This window comes from Blennius ocellaris (genome assembly GCF_963422515.1).
Source record: "Blennius ocellaris genome assembly, chromosome: 16".
NCBI lineage: Eukaryota > Metazoa > Chordata > Actinopteri > Blenniiformes > Blenniidae > Blennius > Blennius ocellaris.
In genome coordinates this window covers 1,440,881-1,461,810 of record NC_137665.1, presented here as the reverse complement: position 1 = coordinate 1,461,810, position 20,930 = coordinate 1,440,881, and the positions used below count along the sequence as shown (strand labels likewise).

The following is a 20,930-nucleotide window of genomic DNA, read 5'->3' as shown; positions in this document are numbered from 1 at the left end:
GTGTGTGTGTGTGTGTGACGTCAGAGACCTGGTCCTGACCTCCCACCTGAAGCCCCTCGACCCCAAAGACAAGCAAGGAGGTCCCCGGAAACAACCCTGGAACCCCGTTGCCCCGGGCAACCAATGACGGGTCAATCACGAAACATTTAGATTCACAAAGATGTAAATTTGTAATTTTTTATTATTATTTTTTTTTTTAATAAATAAAATCTATAAAACGATTCTTGAAAGTCGTGGCCTCGTTTGTCACAGTAACTTTAATGTGTGTCGTGTTTAACTTGCTTGTTGTTGGTTAATCTCAGCTCACGTCCGGATTATAGAGCATCTTCCTCCCACTAACTCCAGATAACAGCCAAGACATGCCTTTTTTTTGTTTGTTTTTTTCAATTATCTGCATTAACTCTCACTATCTTTTTATGTTTTCTATATTTTATGTTTTCACACAAGATCTTAATCCAGATCCTGTTTTATCGTTTCTCTGGGCTCGACTGTGTTTCTCTATTTGACCAGCAGATGGCGGTAAACGCTCATGACTGAAGCGCCACAGGATCCCTGAGCAGGAACTTATAATAATTATAACTTTGTACAGTACTCATAATTGTTATACTACTTTAAATTCCATAGTATATATAGATGTTGGACGTGAACCTTTTATTGAAGACATTATTATCAATAATAATATATAGGAGTGAGAGGAGAGAGAGAGAGAGAAATGAGAGAGAGAGAGAGGAGTGAGAGAGAGAGAGGAGAGAGAGAGAGAGGAATGAGAGAGAGAGAGAGAGGAGTGAGAGAGAGAAGAGAGAGAGAGGAGAGAGAGAGACAGAGAGAGAGAGAGAGAGGAGTGAGAGAGGAGTGAGGAAAGAGAGAGAGAGAGAGGAGTGAGAGGAGTGAGAGGTCCTCCAGGCAGAGAGGATCTTTGCTCTCAGACTATCAGAGGAAGCAGCAGAGCTTCACTTCTTCTTCCTCGCCTGCAGCTTCTGGTGAGTTTCTGTCGCTTCTCATCACTTTGTTTTATTCACTTTATTTATTCATGAAAACTGGAATCTATTTCTATATCAGTGTTTCTGCACAACATTCGGAGACACACTTATTTTATTCATTTAAATCGTGTGATCTCCGTGTTTCTACACGACTTTTATATTTAACATTTTTTTGTTGCAGTTTAATGAAGAAATAAAGAATTTACTTTGTGTGTTGGATTTATGAATGCAATTATTTGGTCATTGTGGGATATTTTTTTGTATTGAAGCAGGTTCATTTTCCTCCTTTTCAAATGAAGTCTGACACAAAATCATGTTTGAGTGTTTTGTTTTGTTTTCTATCAGACTCAGGTCTCCAGGTCCCCCAGGTCTCCAGGTCCTCAGGTCCTCAGATCCCCAGATCCCCAGGTCCCCCAGGTTTTCCAGGTCCTCAGGTCCTCAGATCCCCAGATCCCCAGGTCCCCCAGGTTCTCCAGGTTCTCCAGGTCCCCCAGGTCTCCAGGCCCGAGCCGGTGTGAGGTCCGTGTGCCACCATGAAGGACGAGACCTTCACGGAGGACGTGATGAAGGTCCTGGAAGAAGCTCCGGCCGCCCGCAAGGCTCTCCAGGAAAACTACCACAACCTGGTCCAGGTGGCCGACTACTGCTACCACAACTACATCCAGGTACCGGCAGGTGGTCACATGCTGCTTCCTCCTCCTCCTCCTCCTCCACCCCCCCATTGAACCCTGTCCCTGTCCCTGTCCCTGTCCCCAGGCCGGGGACAGCAGCTCCAAGGCCTTGGAGGAAACCAAGAAGTTCGCCACCCAGTCCCTGGCCAGCGTGGCCTACCAGATCAGCTCGCTGGCCGGCAGCGTCCTCAGCCTGCTGGACGCCCAGACCAATCAGCTGCTCCGCATGGAGTCCTCCATCAACCTGATTGGACAGGTGAGCCCCGCCCCCCCTCCCGCACGGGGAGGAGGGTGTGTGTGTGTGTGTGTGAGGCTGAATGAAGGGATGAATAAAGGATGAATAGAGTCTCTGTCTCCAGCTTTGTGTCTCTGCTCTGGTTCCACTGAATCATCTTGTTCACACGTAAACAGACTGTGGATGTGGTGTCCTCACTGCAGGGGGCGCTCTCTGTGTGTGTGTGTGTGTGTGTGTGTGTGTGTGTGTGTGTGTGTGTGTGTGTGTGTGTGTGTGTGTGTGTGTGTGTGTGGAGGTTCAGTTCTGGGTCTGTTTACACCCGGGGTGTCAAACATGAGGCTCGTGGGCCAAAAGCAGCACAAGAGGCTCTAAACTCTAAAGGTCAGAAGGGGGAGTTTGACCCCCCCCACTGACCCCCCCCCCCCCCCAGACGGTGGACATGCACAAAGAGAAGGTGTCTCGACGGGAGATCGGCGTCTTCACGGCGGTCAAGCGAGTCCCGCGCTGCCACAAGATCCTCCCTCCCTCTGCCGCACAGCCCCGCCCACCTTACAGCCGTCGGCCAATCAACTACCAGCAGCTGGACGGCGTGGGCCACGGTGTGAAGGTAGCACACACACACACACACACACACACACACTCACACACTCTGTTTATCTGAATTAATGACATAATTATCTCAGAATTATGAGATAAAATAAATTATATAAAAAAATTGGCTGTTTTATGAATTAATGACATAATGATCTCAAAATTATGAGATAAAATAAATACTAACTAGAAATAAACATTTCTTGTTGAGAAAGTTGCTTCTTTTATAAATAATATATATAATTATAATATATATATATATATACACGCCACACGTCACTTTTTATATATATAATGTGGCACTGCATTATTTTTACATACTGTTATCTATTATCTAAGTAATAAAGTTTAAATTATCGTTAAACGGGGCCATTTATTTACTTTGTCGTCAATTTCTCATTTTCCGAGACACTAAGATTTGGGATTTTTTTTATTCAAAATTTATCAAATTCTTGATGTTTGTTAAGATTCTAATATGTTGGTGTCGCCCTTTTAGAATCTGATCACCGAAATAAAGGATTTCTGGATTTCTGGCTCTGACGCTCGGCGTTCTCTCGCTCAAACTCTCAAAAGAAGAAAAACAAAAGTTTTTGTTGTTGTCGTTAATTCTCTGCTGTCGGTTTCGCCGTGCGAACGGGAAGCGGTCGTGTTTCAGTGGCGACCGCAGAACAAGAAGTGAGGCTGCAGCACAATTAAACTTCCTGTACAGCAACGTTTGGTCTGGCTGCAGTACTTCACTCTATAAATATACTTACAAGTTGCTTAATTTAACACAAGTTCAGGCTTCGTGAGCGGGAAGAGAAACAATCGGCTCAGTCTGGAGCTTTACTGCAGTTCACCCCGGAATCTACTTCTAAATACTTCACAATACATTTAAACTACTTGGAAATAACGACGTTTGAACTCTTTTGAAGTGTTTTACGCCTTTGAAATGACATCAAAGTGTTTTTTAAAATACAGCTTCTTTGATGCTATTTCAAAGTGGTTCATACTGAAGACAAAGTCTCTGTTTGACACGTCTGTGATTGTATGTAAGTTACCCGTCACTGGCCTCCAGGGGGCAGCACTGCACGGTAGACCCGCGGCCCTGGAAAGCAGAAGAACCCTGGATGTCAGGAACATGAATGACGTGAATAAGTCTGGGTCCCCAACACAGAACCCTGTGGAACTCCAGGGACTTGTGGGCAGGCAGCTGAGAGGAGCTCCGGCTCCTGACTGGAAATACTCGGATACATTGTTTGAGTGTTAATGGAAAATAGTAGTATTTCTAATGTTTCCTTTTTAACACCAGAATTCAAAAAGCAGAATTCACTTCTTCTTTTTTTCTCTACCGATGATGTAACCCACCTCACACGGGAAGTGTGTTTTCCTCAAAGAGGGGAGTTTGGCATGGCCACACACACGCACACACACACACACACACACACACACACACACACACACACACACACACACACACACACACACACACACACTGCAGTGGCCTTTGTTGACCGTGGGAAAATGGTTTGAGAGCCTAATGAGGGCTGCTGATGCCTGAGAGGCTCCACACAGAAGCTGACAGGGGTGTGTGTGTGTGTGTGTGTGTGTGTGTGTGTGTGTGTGTGTGTGTGTGTGTGTGTGTGTGTGTGTGTGTGTGTGTGTGTGCGCATTGCAGGTCTCTGGGAAACAGGCCGAAAAGACGGGAACCATCCGGAAACCCTCGGTCAGGTTCGTACCCCCCACCCCCCCTCACCCCCCCCATCCCCCCCCCCCCCCCCCCCCACCACCACGTCCTGCCAGTCCCTTGTTCACTGTCTTCTGCCTTTCAGGTCCAACAAGCCTCTGGAGGCCGTCCAGTGCCCGGTGGCGCCCCCTGCTGGCAGGTAACAAGCATTGTGAAGACGAAGTTTGTAGACCTCCTGAAAGGGAAACGTAGACTGAAGGGTTAAAGTTAGTGATGACATGAACCATGTGAAAGAATTTAAAGGGGCGGTGCTTGACCTCGTAGGAGTTCCCCTTTTTGTCCACTGGGTGGCGGCAGTGAGTCACTGTAAATCCAACTGGAGAGACAGGAGTTGATCCTTTTTAATAAAGTTTATTCAAAGTGGCTTTAGTGGAACTTGTCGTGGATTTGAAACAGAATGATTTTTTTTTTTTCTTTTGCTTTCAGCTCCAGTTTTGGGAAACCTGTGGCTCCGCCCTCAATCCCGACGGCCTCTGACGTCATCACGCCGCTGCTGGATGAGGCCCCGCCCCCTCCTCCTCCTCCTCCTCCTCCGTCGGCAAATGAGGCGTCGCCTCGGATTGACATGGCCGACTCTTTGGCTCCGCCCCCTCCTCCTCCTCTTCCTGATGCAGCAGTAGAAAGCAGCGTGGCCCCGCCCCCTCCTCCCCCGACACCTTCAGAGGCTCTGACCAACTACAGCACTCCACCCTTGGCTCCGCCCATCGCTCCACCCCTCACACTGGAGACAGGTGTGTATATTACACTAGAATGCACAGTTATATATTATATATTATATATTCCATGATCTTGGATTAACTGACCCTGGATCAGGCCATCTGGGATTCTTATTACAACAAAAAGACATAATTGGGTTAATTAATTAAAAGGAATAATTAAAATGTTGATGAACCAAAACAAGAATATTGATCTAAAAAAAAGAACTGATTGATGGATTGAGTTAAATAGTTTTTATCTGTCGTCTCTCCTCAGTGGTGGAGGAGAACAGCCTCCCGTCTCCCTCCCCTCCTCCTCCTCCTCCTCCCCCCCCTCCTCCTCTTCATCCCGAGGATGACGATGGCTTCCCTCCGCTCCCCGGCGACGCCCCGGGGCTCCTGGCTCCGCCCCCTCCACCGCCGCTCAGCCAGGAGGAGGACGGTACAGTTGTCATCTCGTTGGAATATTTTTCAAAATATAAAAGTTGGCATTCTCACTTTACGAGAATATTGAAATTTTTTTTTTTAAATGTCGTCGTCGTCGTGTAAACGGGACGTAAAACAACACGCAAGTGAGACGCTGCCTCTCTTCTTCCTCGGTGGTGTTTTTTTCTCGGCCGCCTCGTTCCGCGGCCGTCCACCAGAGGCTCTCCTGAGCCGGAGGAGCCGCCGCCGCCGCCGCTGCTCGCCACCCGCCTCCCGCTCTCTGTCTCTGAGGGTCCGCTCGGGCCCCGCCTCCCGCTGCCGCTACGCTCACTCGCTCTTCCTGCCCGCCGTCCAATCACGTAAGCCGTGGGCGGGGCCTTGAACCCCGGGGGGGAAGTGCCTGCGAAGACGGACGACCACTAACTCAGATGGTCTCTCTCTCTCTCTCTCTCCGCCAGTCATGATCCCCCCTCCTCCCCCCTACCCTCCCCCCCACGCTCCCCCCGCCTCCTCCTCCTCCTTCAGCCTGCTCCCCCTCTCCGCCTGCTCCTCCGCTCCTCGGCTCTGCTTACCTGCTCGACTCGAACACCTGGGTAAGAGGTCTGGTTGTCGTTCTGTGACGACGCTCCAGGTATTCCGTCGTACTCGTTCTCGTCCGGCCTTCGCGGCGCCGCCACGAGTCTGATTGGTCCGTACTGCCGTCGCTCACGGGATTCCCCCTCCGGCAGATCTGGAGATTCCCGCCCCGCCCCCTCCTCTCCTATTGGACGAAAGGATCGAGTTTGATGACATCATGCCGCCGCTCCCGCCTCCAGTCGACTATGACGCCAACGCCCCCGAGCAATACCTGGAGAAAGGTAACCAGTACTACTGAAATCACCGCTCCCAATACTACAAGTACTATTAACTCATACTACTACTACTACCAATACTGCAAATACTAATACTATTATAGCTCCCATCAGTACTCCATTACTGCTACTATTTTAACAACTGTGCATTTCAGACCCAGGCCTTGAAGGCCTTGAAGGCCTTGAAGGTCCACCACTGTTGAAAATACTATTACTACCACTACTTGTACTACGACGATTACTACTGCTATCATTAAAAACAATATTATTACTACTACTTAGACTATTCACTAATACTACTTCTAATACTAGCAGTAGTAGAACAACCAACTAAAACTAACACTACTACTTATATTACTAATTAATATTACTACTACCATCGCTAACCAAGACCACTACTATTACTACTACTACTGATCACTACAACTAATATTAATACTGCCATTACTAACCGATACTACTACTCCTACTACTATTGATACTACTACAACCACCATCACTGTTACGAGCTTAGCTCCCATTACTACCTCCATTGCTATCGATACTACTATTACTTCTACTCGTATCACTGTGACGTCCGCCGCAGCTCTTACTACAGTCCACTACTAACTAGTACCAGCACAAGTTCCCTCGCAGTACCGCTACATTAACGAGTTGTACTGCTCCTGGCAGCCGCTCCGTAGCGGACGTAGTTTGGTGGATGTTCTGCGACGGCGTCCTTGCTCTGTGTGTCCAGTGGTGGCGCTGTATCCCTACGAGGCCTCGAAGCCCGACGAGCTTTCCCTCGCCGAAGACGACGTTGTTTACCTCACGCGTCGCCTTGACGACGGCTGGTGCGAAGGCGTCGTCAACGGCAAACGAGGCCTCTTCCCTGAGAACTACGTCCAATCAAGTGGTTAGCTGAAGGCCCCACCCCCCACCCCCCATCACCGGTGATGTCGTTGCCATGGAGATGCTTCCTCTGATTGGGTGAATGATTACTGTTGTGATGAACTGGATAGTTTGACACTTTAACGCGAAGCACCTTGAACAGGAGTAGTTTCTCACCGACTAACTCGTTAAAAGTTCCAAGATCACAGCGGAGAATAAAGTCTATTTTCAAAGTGCCTGTTGTTTGTGTGTTTGGCCTGCAGGGGGAGACATTGTCAATCATACCCACTGTGCCGATGTGGTCGTCCCCACGGGGGAGCGGCTGGAAATATAAGACAACAACTTTAAAACAGATGTGAAAATAACACTCAACACTGGAATCAGACTTTTTCCTGTTAAGACAGGAGGACCTCCGAGGTTTCTGATACAGATCAGATTAAATTTTCAATAACATAATTAATAACGATCTTTGATGATTATTAATCATTATCGACAGCCAACCACAACATAAATAGTTCCTTATGAGGTAAGAAATCCCTTCATCCACAACGCTGCAGTGATCTCATCTTGGAGTTGCTCCATCTTTGTCAGAATATTACCCAAACACAATGATGACTATGATCATCCAGGCGGGATCACATTTATTTGAAGGTATAACAGCCTGCAAACACAGAAGAACAACAAGAATAACAGCCGATCTCACAGAGCAAAAGAGCATTACTGACCCCTACTGACCAAAGTGGGTATCGCGCCAAAAATACCTAAACAAAACAGGCGAGATTCCTTTTAAATGATATTAATCGGAAAAACAATAATGGGGGACCGCATTAATCAAAACAATTCTGGACATTACTTTCACTACTGGACAGTCCAAGGGTGCCACACTAGCGTGTGAGCCGTTAGCTCATATAGACGCTAGCTCGCCTGTGAGGGCGCTACATCACTGTGAAACACTGAGCAGAGAGCGTCTCTATAGCAACCGATGCTGATCTGCTTTGATCTCCATGAGGAGATCCACTTTGTATGGGGCAGTTTTTTTTCAGTTGTATTGGGTTCATTCTGTGACGATTCACACCTCGCTCCTCACGGACCTCCTCCACACACCTCCTCCACACACCTCGCTCCTCACGGACCTCCTCCACACACCTCCTCCACACACCTCGCTCCTCACGGACCTCCTCCACACACCTCCTCCACACCTCCTGCAGGTAATCAGCTAATTGATTGCTCCCAACTCTTAAGCCCTGCAGTGAGGCAGAGGATTGTCTATTGTTTGTCTGTTGTTTGTCCTCCCCGGGGTGTGGGTGTCCTCCCCGGGGTGTGGGTGTCCTCCCCCGGGGTGTGGGTGTCCTCCCCAGTGTCCTCCCCGGAGTGTGGGTGTCCTCCCCGGGGTGTGAGTGTCCTCCCCAGAGTGTGGGTGTCCTCCCCAGTGTCCTCCCCGGAGTGTGGGTGTCCTCCCCGGGGTGTGAGTGTCCTCCCCAGAGTGTGGGTGTCCTCCCCAGTGTCCTCCCCGGGGTGTGAGTGTTCTCCCCGGAGTGTGGGTGTCCTCCCCGGGGTGTGGGTGTCCTCCCCCAGGGTGTGGGTGTCCTCCCCAGTGTCCTCCCCGGAGTGTGGGTGTCCTCCCCGGGGTGTGAGTGTCCTCCCCGGAGTGTGGGTGTCCTCCCCGGGGTGTGGGTGTCCTCCCCCGGGGTGTGGGTGTCCTCCCCAGTGTCCTCCCTGGAGTGTGGGTGTCCTCCCCGGGGTGTGAGTGTCCTCCCCGGAGTGTGGGTGTCCTCCCCAGTGTCCTCCCCGGGGTGTGAGTGTCTTCCCCGGAGTGTGGGTGTCCTCCCCGGGGTGTGAGTGTCCTCCCCCGGGGTGTGGGTGTCCTCCCCGGGGTGTGGGTGTCCTCCCCCAGGGTGTGGGTGTCCTCCCCAGTGTCCTCCCTGGAGTGTGGGTGTCCTCCCCGGGGTGTGAGTGTCCTCCCCGGAGTGTGGGTGTCCTCCCCAGTGTCCTCCCCGGGGTGTGGGTGTCCTCCCCGGGGTGTGAGTGTCCTCCCCGGAGTGTGGGTGTCCTCCCCAGTGTCCTCCCCGGGGTGTGAGTGTCCTCCCTGGAGTGTGGGTGTCCTCCCCGGGGTGTGGGTGTCCTCCCCGGGGTGTGAGTGTCCTCCCCAGTGTCCTCCCCGGGGTGTGAGTGTCCTCCCCAGTGTCCTCCCCGGGGTGTGGGTGTCCTCCCCGGGGTGTGAGTGTCCTCCCCGGAGTGTGGGTGTCCTCCCCAGTGTCCTCCCCGGGGTGTGAGTGTCCTCCCTGGAGTGTGGGTGTCCTCCCCGGGGTGTGGGTGTCCTCCCCAGTGTCCTCCCCGGAGTGTGGGTGTCCTCCCCGGGGTGTGAGTGTCCTCCCCGGAGTGTGGGTGTCCTCCCCAGTGTCCTCCCCGGGGTGTGAGTGTCCTCCCCGGGATGTGGGTGTCCTCCCCAGTGTCCTCCCCGGGGTGTGAGTGTCCTCCTCAGTGTCCTCCCCGGAGTGTGGGTGTCCTCCCCGGGGTGTGAGTGTCCTCCCCGGAGTGTGGGTGTCCTCCCCAGTGTCCTCCCCGGGGTGTGAGTGTCCTCCCCGGATTGTGGGTGTCCTCCCCAGTGTCCTCCCCGGGATGTGGGTGTCCTCCCCAGTGTCCTCCCCGGGGTGTGAGTGTCCTCCCCGGATTGTGGGTGTCCTCCCCAGTGTCCTCCCCGGGGTGTGAGTGTCCTCCCCGGATTGTGGGTGTCCTCCCCAGTGTCCTCCCCGGGGTGTGAGTGTCCTCCCCGGAGTGTGGGTGTCCTCCCCAGTGTCCTCCCCGGGGTGTGAGTGTCCTCCCCGGGGTGTGGATGTGTGTGAATATGCCCGAGAGTCGGTTTGGTTTAAACCAAACTTCACGTGTTTTCATGTGAACCCTGACTGAACCGTTCACCTCTACGTGTTGCTGGGACCCTTCGCTCTGACTCGGTGTTGCTGGGACCCTTCGCTCTGACTCGGCGCTGCTTGGCAACGCCGCCGCCGTTCGAGCGTCGAGTGTTTGTGTTGGCCGTCCGCGGGGAGTCGGTGTGTTTGGAGTGGACGCCGCGGAGCCGTAAACAGACCCGACTCCTCTGCTCCTTCAGATCCCGGTGTGATTTGCCGAGTCATGGGTAGTCACCGTGGACGGTGTGGGGCGAGTGGGGCCTCCACTTCGCCGAGGGAGTCCCTGGAGACGCAGGCGCGGAAATTAAATCCATCGGAAAACCACGAACTGCACTGGACCGACCGGCGGAAGGATTCCGGTGTGGACGTCCGGTGGACGAGGTGATTAGCGGAGGGGAGGAGGGGGGAAGCTTTCAGACGACAGGAAGTGGCTCGCTTTCAGCAAAACAGGAGAAATCACAACTGAAAGAAAAGTTCTGGAGGTGGGAATTAAATGATTACCGTAAACCTCGTCACCACTTTGGGTTGTAAACATTTAGCTTTACTTACAACTGCAAAGTCACAACGGAGGCAACGGAGGCAATCTCTGAGGATGGACGTGGACAAAGACAGTTCTGACACTGACACCATCATGGATCTGATTAAATAACGTCTTTAAGTGAAAAGGTTTCAGTTTACACATCGAAAACGCTGTGGAAACTGAAGAAAACGCAACTTTTCTGTAAAGCTGCTCCCGATCCTGGTCGCCTCGGCCAGAGTAAACACTCCTTCTGCACATGCTCAGTAGAGCCAATCAGAACTGAGTTTTCTTCATCGTGTCATGACTCCCAGTCCATAATCTCCTTGACTTGGTTGATTTATTTTGACAGTCACTGTAATAACAATCCAACTTGGTAGTTTTATTTTGACAGTCACCATCATAACAATCCAACTTGGTACTTTTATTTTGACAGTCACTGTAAAAACAATCCAACTTGGTACTTTTGTTTTGACAGTCACTGTATTAACAATCCAACTTGGTACTATTATTTTGACAGTCACCATCATAACGATCCAACTTGGTACTTTTATTTTGACAGTCACCATCATAACAATCCAACTTGGTGCTTTAATTTTGACAGTCACCATATTAACAATCCAACTTGGTGCTTTAATTTTGACAGTCACCATATTAACAATCCAACTTGGTACTTTTATTTTGACAGTCACCATATCAACAATCCAACTTGGTACTTTTATTTTGACAGTCACCATATTAACAATCCAACTTGGTACTTTTATTTTGACAGTCACCATCATAACAATCCAACTTGGTACTTTTATTTTGACAGTCACTGTATTAACAATACAACTTGGTACTTTTATTTTGACAGTCACCATATCAACAATCCAACTTGGTACTTTTATTTTGACAGTCCACGTAACTCAGCTATTTAAAGTGGGTGTCACACGCTGTAAGGACATTTTATCATGTGATATTCAGAGGGGCCCTCAGGAACAGTGGTCGTGGCCCCCAGCAGCCTGGTTGCATAACGCTGCCCCAGTAACTTGTTTTCCTCCCGAGAAGGAAAACACCTTGTGACTCATCGTCCAGCGCACCGACTGATCCTCCACCTCCATAACAGGAGTGTCAGTTTCATGAGGGGGCGGAGCTACCTGGGATCAACAAGCAGGCTAAAAGTGGCACACGGAGGAATTCTGCTCATATTTCATTGAGTTCAGTCGGTGTGCTGTAGGTTGCCGTGGCGATGACGCCATCTGGAGTCACCTGATATCCTGTGATTGTGTGTGGCGGTTCAGGAAACATCCCAGTGATGATGGTGATGGATGGATGAATTAAAGTCCTCCTCTCCTCCATCTTCACCTCCTCCTCCTCCATCTTCACCTTCTCCTCCTCCTTCACCTCCTCCTCCATCTTCACCTCCTCCTCCATCTTCACCTCCACCTTCACCTCCTCCTCCTCCATCTTCACCTCCTCCTCCTCCATCTTCACCTTCTCCTCCTCCTTCACCTCCTCCTCCATCTTCACCTCCTCCTCCATCTTCACCTCCACCTTCACCTCCTCCTCCTCCATCTTCACCTCCTCCTCCTCCAGCTTCACCTCCTCCTCCATCTTCACCTCCTCCTCCTTCTTCACCTCCTCCTCCTCCTCCATCTTCACCTTCTCCTCCATCTTCACCTCCTCCTCCATCTTCACCTCTTCCTCCATCTTTACCTCCTCCTCCTCCAGCTTCACCTCCTCCTCCAGCTTCACCTCCTCCTCCTCCTCCTTCACCTCCTCCTCCTTCTTCACCTCCTCCTCCATCCTCACCTCTTCCTCCATCTTCACCTCCTCCTCCATCTTAACCTCCTCCTCCATCTTCACCTCCTCCTCCTCCTTCACCTCCTCCTCCATCTTCACTTCCTCCTCCTCCTTCACCTCCTCCTCCTCCTTCACCTCCTCCTCCTTCTTCACCTCTTCCTCCATCTTCACCTCCTCCTCCTCCTTCACCTCCTCCATCTTCACCTCGTCCTCCATCTTCACCTCCTCCTCCTTCTTCACCTCCTCCTCCTGGTCGCTCCAGAAACCTCGTATTCAAAGTTTCCAGCTCCTCCTTGATTCTCCTCCATTAGAATATTGGATCCAAGGAGCTACATTCAGAATCTGCTGTGTCTGTGTGAGCTGGACTGGCTCCGCCCACACATGACCATCTATGGGAGGAGGAGGAAGTTCTTCCTCTCGTGGCGCCATGTGCCAGAGCAGAGCTGCCTGATTGTGGGAGGAGTCAAAGGGGGAGGAGCCTACCTTGATTGTGATTGGCTGAACCCCCCGATGACACTATATAGGGTTTGATTTCTGATTGGCTGCTTGGAGCGACACACTTTTTAAAACCTGGAACAAGGAGAGAGAGAGAGGAGAGACTTTCTTCTTCTGGGGCGTCGTTCCAGATGTGGAGACCAGTAGAACTGTTTAGAAAGTCCATCTTTACACAATATGAGCCCTTTCACTGAGTCTGTTTTCACAAAGATGCTCGGATGATTTCTGGTTTGAGATCTTGGAGGAAACTTTTTTTCAAAAAGCTCCACGTGAAAAACGCCCGAAGTGATGAATGAATAAAAACAGAAGGTCAACTCTAACAGACGACAAACTTTTATTCCTACACCAAAATAAAACTTTAAAAAGAGAGATTTTTTTTTTTTTTTTTAAGGGGAAAATCTTTTTAATCAATATTCTGTGGATATAATAAATATGAAGCTTCAGCAGCTCCTCGTTCGTCACGTGGCTTCCTGCAAAGCGCTCGCTGAGTCACTGCGAGTCCCGGCGGTGGATTTGCTCACAGATTTGCTCACTTACGTGGCGCAAACAGAAGCAAAAACCTCAGAACCTCTCAGCTCCCGCAGGACGCATCGATCCGCTCGGCGGTGAGCATTAGCTGCTAGCGGGAGAGCGGGTCGCAGGTCGCCCGGCTCCTCCGCTTCTCATAAATACAGGATGGGAGGAGTGAAAATGCAGGAACGGTGATGGATTCTGCGGTTCTCTTATCGAAACACGACGCTCGCAAACTCGCTAATGGAGGCAAAGCCTTGTTCAGGAATCTGAACCGTCACTCTCCCACCAAAACCTTTTATCCACATTTCGTGTGCCTCGCTATTTTACTTTATCAACTATTATTAATGTCATATAGTGTATTGTTTTGGGTGCAAAAGATATTTCTACTCTTCCATCCCATAGAAAGTGTTTTGTTTTGGTACTTCTGCTGAATATAAATAAAAACACAACACTTTTGTTTTCGCTCCTGTTTTTCATGAGCTGAACTCAAAGATGTAAAACGTTTCCTATAAACACAAAAGACGTATTTCTCTCAAATATTGTTGACAGTGTGTCCAAATGTGTGTCAGTGGTCACTTCTTCTTTGTCCAGACCAGGGGTCAGTGACCTTTAATGATCAAAGAGCCATTTGGTCCTGTTTCCCACTGAACACAACACCCAGAGAGACACACATTTTATTTTGACAGTCCCACAGGAAGACCCTGCCAGGACGACATGACACACTAAACCTTCTTCACTGCTGGTTGACGACTTACAACTAATAAACTAAACTACATGAACTAAGCAACAAAAACACAATTACTACCGACACTACAAACCTAACATAACCCCCAATAATTACATTTAAAACACCACAAACAGAAACTCCCATAATGCATTGCAGCTCTCAGCTCCTTTATCGCTCCACATTATTAAAATGGAAGATAAATGTGTGAGATGTGGATTGTTAGAACCATGAGTGTGATGGTGTGTCTTTAATGTCCTGTAGTTGTTGTGTGATTCACTAGAATGTTCCGTCACTCTCAACAAGTCTGTAATGAACCTCCTGGAACTGTGGGCTTTTACTGTGAAAGGTACAGGAAGCTCCCAGCTTCAGACACCCAGTTGAGCCGCTGCATCTCCAGGAACCAACGTTGTTTTGTTTGTATTGCAGTGCTGTGGTGATGTCAGTGTATTAAAACTAACAGGAGAGCGCACGTTATGAAAAATGTCACGATTGGCGCGGAACACACTCAATCTGCTGGTTTTCCATTCAACGCTTCTCTTCAAAGCTTCAGACGGAGAAATGAGAGTTTTCTATAACGAGGGAGCACATGTGGAGGGTTTAATGGACTGATGGACTTTAACGGTGCCAGATGACGGAACAGGTGTGAGACTGAGTTGGTTGGAAATGAGTCAAAAGGAATTTAAAACTGCTCCAACTTGTACCTTTTTCTTTCTGCAACATGAGTTTTTATGATCTGCCCACTTTTCACTGAAATTAATCAGGAACAGATTTAATCTTCAAAATGAAGTCGACAGAGCGTTTAGAGTAATCCTTCAAGAGTCATGCTACATTTACAAAAACTGCTCCTCATTGCACTAAAATTGATTGAATTGAATATGAAGAGTAATGATCAGGAACAGCAAACATTATAAGCCTGTTTTAGGTTCTGTTTCCACAACAATGAAGCTCCGAGTCACTGAAAATGCAACTTTTTGAAAACAAGTCCCAAAAGTAGAACTTTTTGGAAATGCTCCGACTCTGTCTCCATGGAAACTAGAGTGAAGTCTTTGAAAACACTCTGTCTCCATGGAAACATGGAAAATGCAACTTTTTGAAAACTGTCGGTGTCCGTGAAAACGTGACAAAATGCAACTTCTTGAAAAAGCTCCGACTCCGTCTCCGTCTCCATGGAAACGGGGGAAACGCAACCTTTGCATTCAGCCTTTGCGTTCAGTCTCGTTTCCATGGAGACGGAGTGTGTGCAACACTCCATCTCCATGGAAACGAGGCTGAATGTCACTTTTTGAAAACACTCCGTCTCCATGGCAACAGGGTGGCGCTATAGGCCATGAGCACTGAGAGACATTTGGCTCCAAATGACGTCTATGAGCAGATTTTTTTTTCATATCGTCTTTGTATTACCATTTCATTTGTCCATCTCTCTTTTCATATTTATTTATTCACTTATTTGCCAGCTCACATTATTTGCTCTTGTGCTCCAGAAAAGCTAAAGACTCAAACAACACGTCTTCACCCACACCGTCACTTTCTGTGCCAGTTGGAGTTTAAAGCTGCCGTCAATCGCTCTTTAACGAGCGGCAGGTTGTTCTCATTAACCTGACGTAAACCTGGAGGCCTCTCATGTTAGTCCTCATCGCACGCTGCTGGGAGATTGGGATCTCACCAGACCACAGGAAGTTGGTTCATTTCTCGGGAAAGACAATTTTCATTTGTTAGGATATCGTGACGGTTGGATTCTGACCCAGGAATGTGACAGAGCTTCTCACCCAGTAGGACCTTTTGCCACAGAAGACCCACGCAAATCCTCCCCGGCTTTCTACTCACAAGACTCTTCCCCCAGGCACTCAGCCAGTCAACGATTGGGTGAAGCTCTCAGGATTTCACACCTTCGAATCCCCAACTCTCATCAAAGGATTTGGAGAGGCCTTCACTCCTCAACTCCTCTGCTGACCCGACCACGAGGGTCAGACCTTCCCCTGGTCCAGGGACCAGCACCCAGAGTCTGATCTCCCATCAACCAGGGAAAACCAACCGGTTCCTCCGGGACGGACCAGGGAAACGACGCCTCACAGAACTTCTTTGTGTTTTCCTCAACCAGCAGGAAAACCATCACAGACCTGAGCGACCAGCTCCTCAGTCTGGACAAAAGGAACAACCAGGAGCTGCAAAGAAGGACTCCTGAAACATCAACTTCATCTTCTTCTCCTCAGCCTGCAGAACCAGCAACCACAGTTAGCAGGAGGTGCTAACTACAGGAGAAGACACCAGCTTCCCTCCAGCAGGACAACAACTGAACTCCTTCAAGGAAGTGGGAACAACAACTGGGCTTTACCTGAGATTAGTTAAACCTGATGCTATGATAGAACTGTTTAACTTTATGAAGATGTGTTGATTCTGTTACAGTGATTGAGTTCTATAGATAATGATATTAGGAGCAGTGATCAACCTGTAAACCAACGCTAGCTCTGCCACAGGGTCTGCATGCTAATCTTTTCTTTACTAACTAGTTAACTCACAATCCTACACATATCACATCAAAGACAACATCACACCGTAACTGAACACCATCTGACGACTCTTGACGTTTTACAAAACAAGTCTCATTCACATCAAGTCATTCTAGAAATGGTCCTTTAGCAGAGACGCACAGGAAGCAGACGCTAAAGACTAGCTTCCATTGTTCCATTGTTCTCCAGCACATGGTGGAGACCCAGGACAGACTTCCTGCTCTCTGATAACCTCCATTTGAATGTAGTTTCTTGTGATCCGCCATCTTGTTTTGTAGTTCTGTCACACATCTCACACACACACTCCCTCCACCTCTCTCTCTCTCTTTACTGTTAATTCTGGTAATTGTAATTAATGTAACTGTTAATTCAAATTCCTGATGAACTGTTTATTATATCTTATGAGACTGATAGAACTGAATTGGCTATCATTTCCTGTTTAGACAGGTGGTGCTCCGAGGTTTCCAACTATCTTTGATAATTATTAATCATTATCGACAGCCAACCACAACATAAATAGTTCCTTATGTGGTCAGAAATCCCTACAACGCCAACTGAAAGATTTGTTTATTTATGTGACGATTTGATCTAGGATGTTAGTATATCAGATCCAGAGTTCTTACATAACGAGGCGGTGACTCAGTGTCGGGTTATGATTTTTTTTGTTCCTGATGTGTTTGACAGGACTTCTTGCAGTAGATGGACGATGTGATGGACTGGAGGTTTATGATGTGTGGTGTGTTTTATTGACTAGTGGTGTCGTCACCACGTCATTTCACTCCGTCATCACAGCACACTGGGCTCCGTGGGTCTGATCAATACGAGCTCCGTTCAGATTCCTCCGCGGCCGCATGGAGCTGACGTCTCGTCTGTGTGATTTAATCGTTTGCTGTTTGTCCAGCTTCCAGATGTTTGTCAGTGAGAGTGCTGAGTCACTGAACTCTTATTCCCGTACGAAGGGCATCCCAGCTCCAATCTAGGACGTGTCTGGTTTCCTCCGCAATTCGTCGTCGTTTACAGGACAACGGCTTTAACTAGTGTGAGGAAACAGTTTGTTCCTGGTGAACTTTGACCCAGTTTGACCAAAACCGCAGCTGAAACCAACAAGTTGTTGGTCCCACTTGTGGAGAGAAAAGGTTTGATTACGATCTTTGTACTTGTAGGGTTATGGTTACTGCACTGCACTGCACTGCACTGCACTGCACTGCAGGGCAATACAGGGTGTTCTCTAATGAAATAATATTTATTGAGGAGAAATTAATATGTCACAATAGAATCTGACAAGTATATAATATGATTTGACAGGACACAACAACATAACATAACAATATCATATCATATCATATCATATCATATCATATCATATCATATCATATCATATCACATAATATAATATAATATAATATAATATAGTCAGTGGGGTGCAGTCAGGACTAGCACTCCTCGCCCTGTCAAAAATTATTATTATTATTTTTTTATTTTTTTTTATTAAAAAGTGATTCTGAAATCTGTGTCTGGGATCAATTAGTGACTTTAGCAACTTTATCCAGGAGACGACTGGTTCTAGTGTGTGGAGCTCAAATCTCCCATGTCCATTAAACGCATCACAGCTCCTTTCTGCCGGGGCTAGCAGAGGAAAGCGTCGCTAACCTCTGATTGAAGCTGGACGCTGCTATTGGGTTAAAATGTAGTGACAGGACCATCAGCCAATCAGAGTCTGATGTGTTATTGACAGACCGCCTCAGGACCAGCAGAGGTTCTAGTGCTGGTCTGGGTGTCGTCATTGAAATGAGCTTGACCGCTTGGCTCATGGGCTCATGGGCAGGCGGTGGCGACTCTGTTATGATCTGCTGCTCTGGAGTGACGGAGGCTGATTGAACATCAAGAGCCATGATACGATAACAGACCTGCTTCAGGACCTTTTTCAAGACGTCTGTTTGCAGAAGAAATAGAAATTGTGAGTAGAAGAAGAGCGACACCAGAAGTAGACGAGCTAAACTCAGACCAACAAAGTGTTTGTCAGAATTTTACTGCAGGAGGATTTAATCTACAAGTGATGATGAGGCTAGTCTTTATTTTACTTTCTCTGGATTAGATTGGTGCTGCTGTTGGCATTTGGTGCAGTTTTTTTATTATGAAGTGATGTTTCCCACAGACAAACCTTTTGATGTATCGGACCTGATACTAGTATTGCTATTGTTATCGGTGTGAATTATAATGCATTTTCCCCCATCTATAAATTGTGCAAACTGTTGATTTTGGTCATTTTTGAGTCCAAAACGAGCCTGTAAAGTGTTTTGTCGGGTGTCAACAAAGGGTTAATCCCTCTCTGGACACCTCCAGCAGCAGACGTGGGAGGAGGATAAAAATCACGGCTTCCTTCGGCTGAAGGATGTTTGATTTTAATCCCAAGTGGAAATTCTGGGTGACTCTGGCACGCTGTGTGGAAACACGGAGAGATTTAAACATCCTCTGGATTCCGTGAAGGACAAACGACGGCGACGGCATTAAAAATACTTTTTAATAAAAACACGAGTAGGTGGCTCTTCTGGGGCGTTCGGCCCCGCTTGACCTTGTGAGGATTGTTGGGAAGAACAAAATACGTAAACTGACGGATCTTTTCGGTGGAAGTGACTGTGAACGAATCCCAAATAAACAAGGGGGTCGAAAATGCAAAGAATGTGTAGAAACACTTCAAAAAGTCTCTCGGTCTTCTTACATCTGCCGAATCAAACGTCGGTGAAACATTCAGGGATCGTAAATCTGCCGCCCAATCAGACTGGAGCAGATCAGCAGGAGCCGCCGGCTGTTTGGACGTCCAGATAAGATCGTGGAGGAAACGTCCTCCTGCTGGTTCATGAACTGAACCACAAACAACGACAGCGAATCCAGTAAGGAAGGTTCATGTGGGTTATTCAGTAACATGAAATAACAGCACACGTTTCAAATCACAGAGGTTCTAAGGTTCTGCAAACACAGATCCAAACAAGGACAAATATCTTTTACAAGCATGTTGAGTAACAAAAGTCACTAAAGTCCCAAAGGGAGCAGTAAACTGACATACGTTTATAATAATTAGTGTGAATACAAGACTTTCACACTGTTGAGATTCTGTTTCTGTTTATTCTGGACGTTTTTCGAATCGCTAAAACTCTGGCAATCTTCACCCGTTCGTCACCATTCAAATATCAAATCGTGCAGCTTTTTCGGCACTTTCCGGCTGTGTTCCGGCTTTTTGAAATCTCGTCAACTTTTTGAAATATTTCAACTTTTGTGCAACTTTTTTCCAATGTTAACGGATGGAGAAATTTTTAACTCGCTATAACTTCTTCAAATCTTCACCGATTTCAACCATTCAACTTTTAAACTGTTCAACTATTTCAACTTTTTGAAACTTGTGCAACTTTTTGACACTTTTTCAACTTGTTGTAACATTTTCAACTGATACTTTTTCAACTTTTTTCAACTTTTTCAACTGTTTGACACTTTTTCAACTTTTTGAAACTTATTCAACGTTTTGAAACGTTTTTAACTTTTCAACTTTTTCCACTTTGGTTAACTTTTCCAACTTTTTTCAACTTTTTCAACTGTTTGACACTTTTTTAACTTTTTCTACTATTTCAGCTTTTTGAAACTTGTGAAACTTTTTGAAAATCGTACAATTTTTTGAAAATCGTGTAACTTTTTGAAAATCGTGCAATTTTTTGAAAATTGCGTAACTTTTTAAAAATCGTGCAATTTTTTGAAAATCGTGCAATTTTTTTAAAATTGTGCATTACAGTTTGCCAGCAACATTCACACTATCATGCATTTGCCGCGGGAAATGCAGATCATCTAGTAATAATTGACTTTTTTTTTTTTTATAAAATCTGTGTTGAACCTATTAAACGATCCTATAAAGCAACATATTTCATGATTTATAGCTCAAAATTGTCTTTAAATGTTCTTACTGTGATTCTGTAAAAAGTCACATGTTTACATTTATTTATACAAATTCTGCAAAATCCCACATAAATAGCAGAGTTTTCATGCTGTTCAATTGGATTTTTTTTTATTAAATCCGTTTGGAAGAAACGAGAAATTTTCCACATTTGGTCGTTTTCCTTGATAAAAAGTTGAAATGAGAGACTCACCATGACCGTGTTTCTTTAAACCAGCAGCTGGTCGATGGAATCCATCAGAATTTCCTCTCCTCTGGCAGTGATGATAGAATGTTAGAGGATCTGGATGGTTTTCTTTATTAAAACCTTTTGTTTCCTCTCTGTTGTGTAAAATCTCTGTTTTGGGTGTTTGTGTGCTGGTCTGTGCTTCACAATGAGGTTTAACATGAACGTGGAGCAGAATTTGACACGTTTGAGGTCCTTCAACATAATTATTTGGATTTTCTGATGGCAATCCAACACGCCGCCGCCGCAGGATTAACGTCTCGCCGTGT

At 47.3% G+C, this 20,930-nt stretch overlaps 1 protein-coding gene across 3 annotated transcripts; it reads left to right on the top strand.

Moving 5' to 3' along the window:
- The first annotated feature begins 1,321 nt into the window (after positions 1-1,321).
- abi3a (ABI family, member 3a) lies at positions 1,322-7,244 on the top strand. Of its 3 annotated transcripts, XM_080511345.1 has the most exons (11): positions 1,348-1,645; positions 1,737-1,907; positions 2,317-2,493; positions 4,135-4,187; positions 4,289-4,342; positions 4,630-4,934; positions 5,176-5,340; positions 5,543-5,683; positions 5,783-5,917; positions 6,053-6,181; positions 6,912-7,244. In XM_080511345.1, the coding sequence occupies exons 1-11, from the start codon at positions 1,514-1,516 to the stop codon at positions 7,073-7,075; spliced, it is 1,626 nt and encodes a 541-aa protein (XP_080367471.1). In that variant the 5' UTR covers positions 1,348-1,513; the 3' UTR covers positions 7,076-7,244. The 3 variants fall into 3 exon arrangements, with proteins under 3 accessions (XP_080367469.1, XP_080367471.1, XP_080367470.1); XM_080511343.1 differs by lacking the exons at positions 5,543-5,683; positions 5,783-5,917 and having other exon boundaries at positions 1,322-1,397; positions 1,457-1,645; XM_080511344.1 differs by lacking the exons at positions 5,543-5,683; positions 5,783-5,917.
- The last annotated feature ends 13,686 nt before the right edge of the window (positions 7,245-20,930 follow it).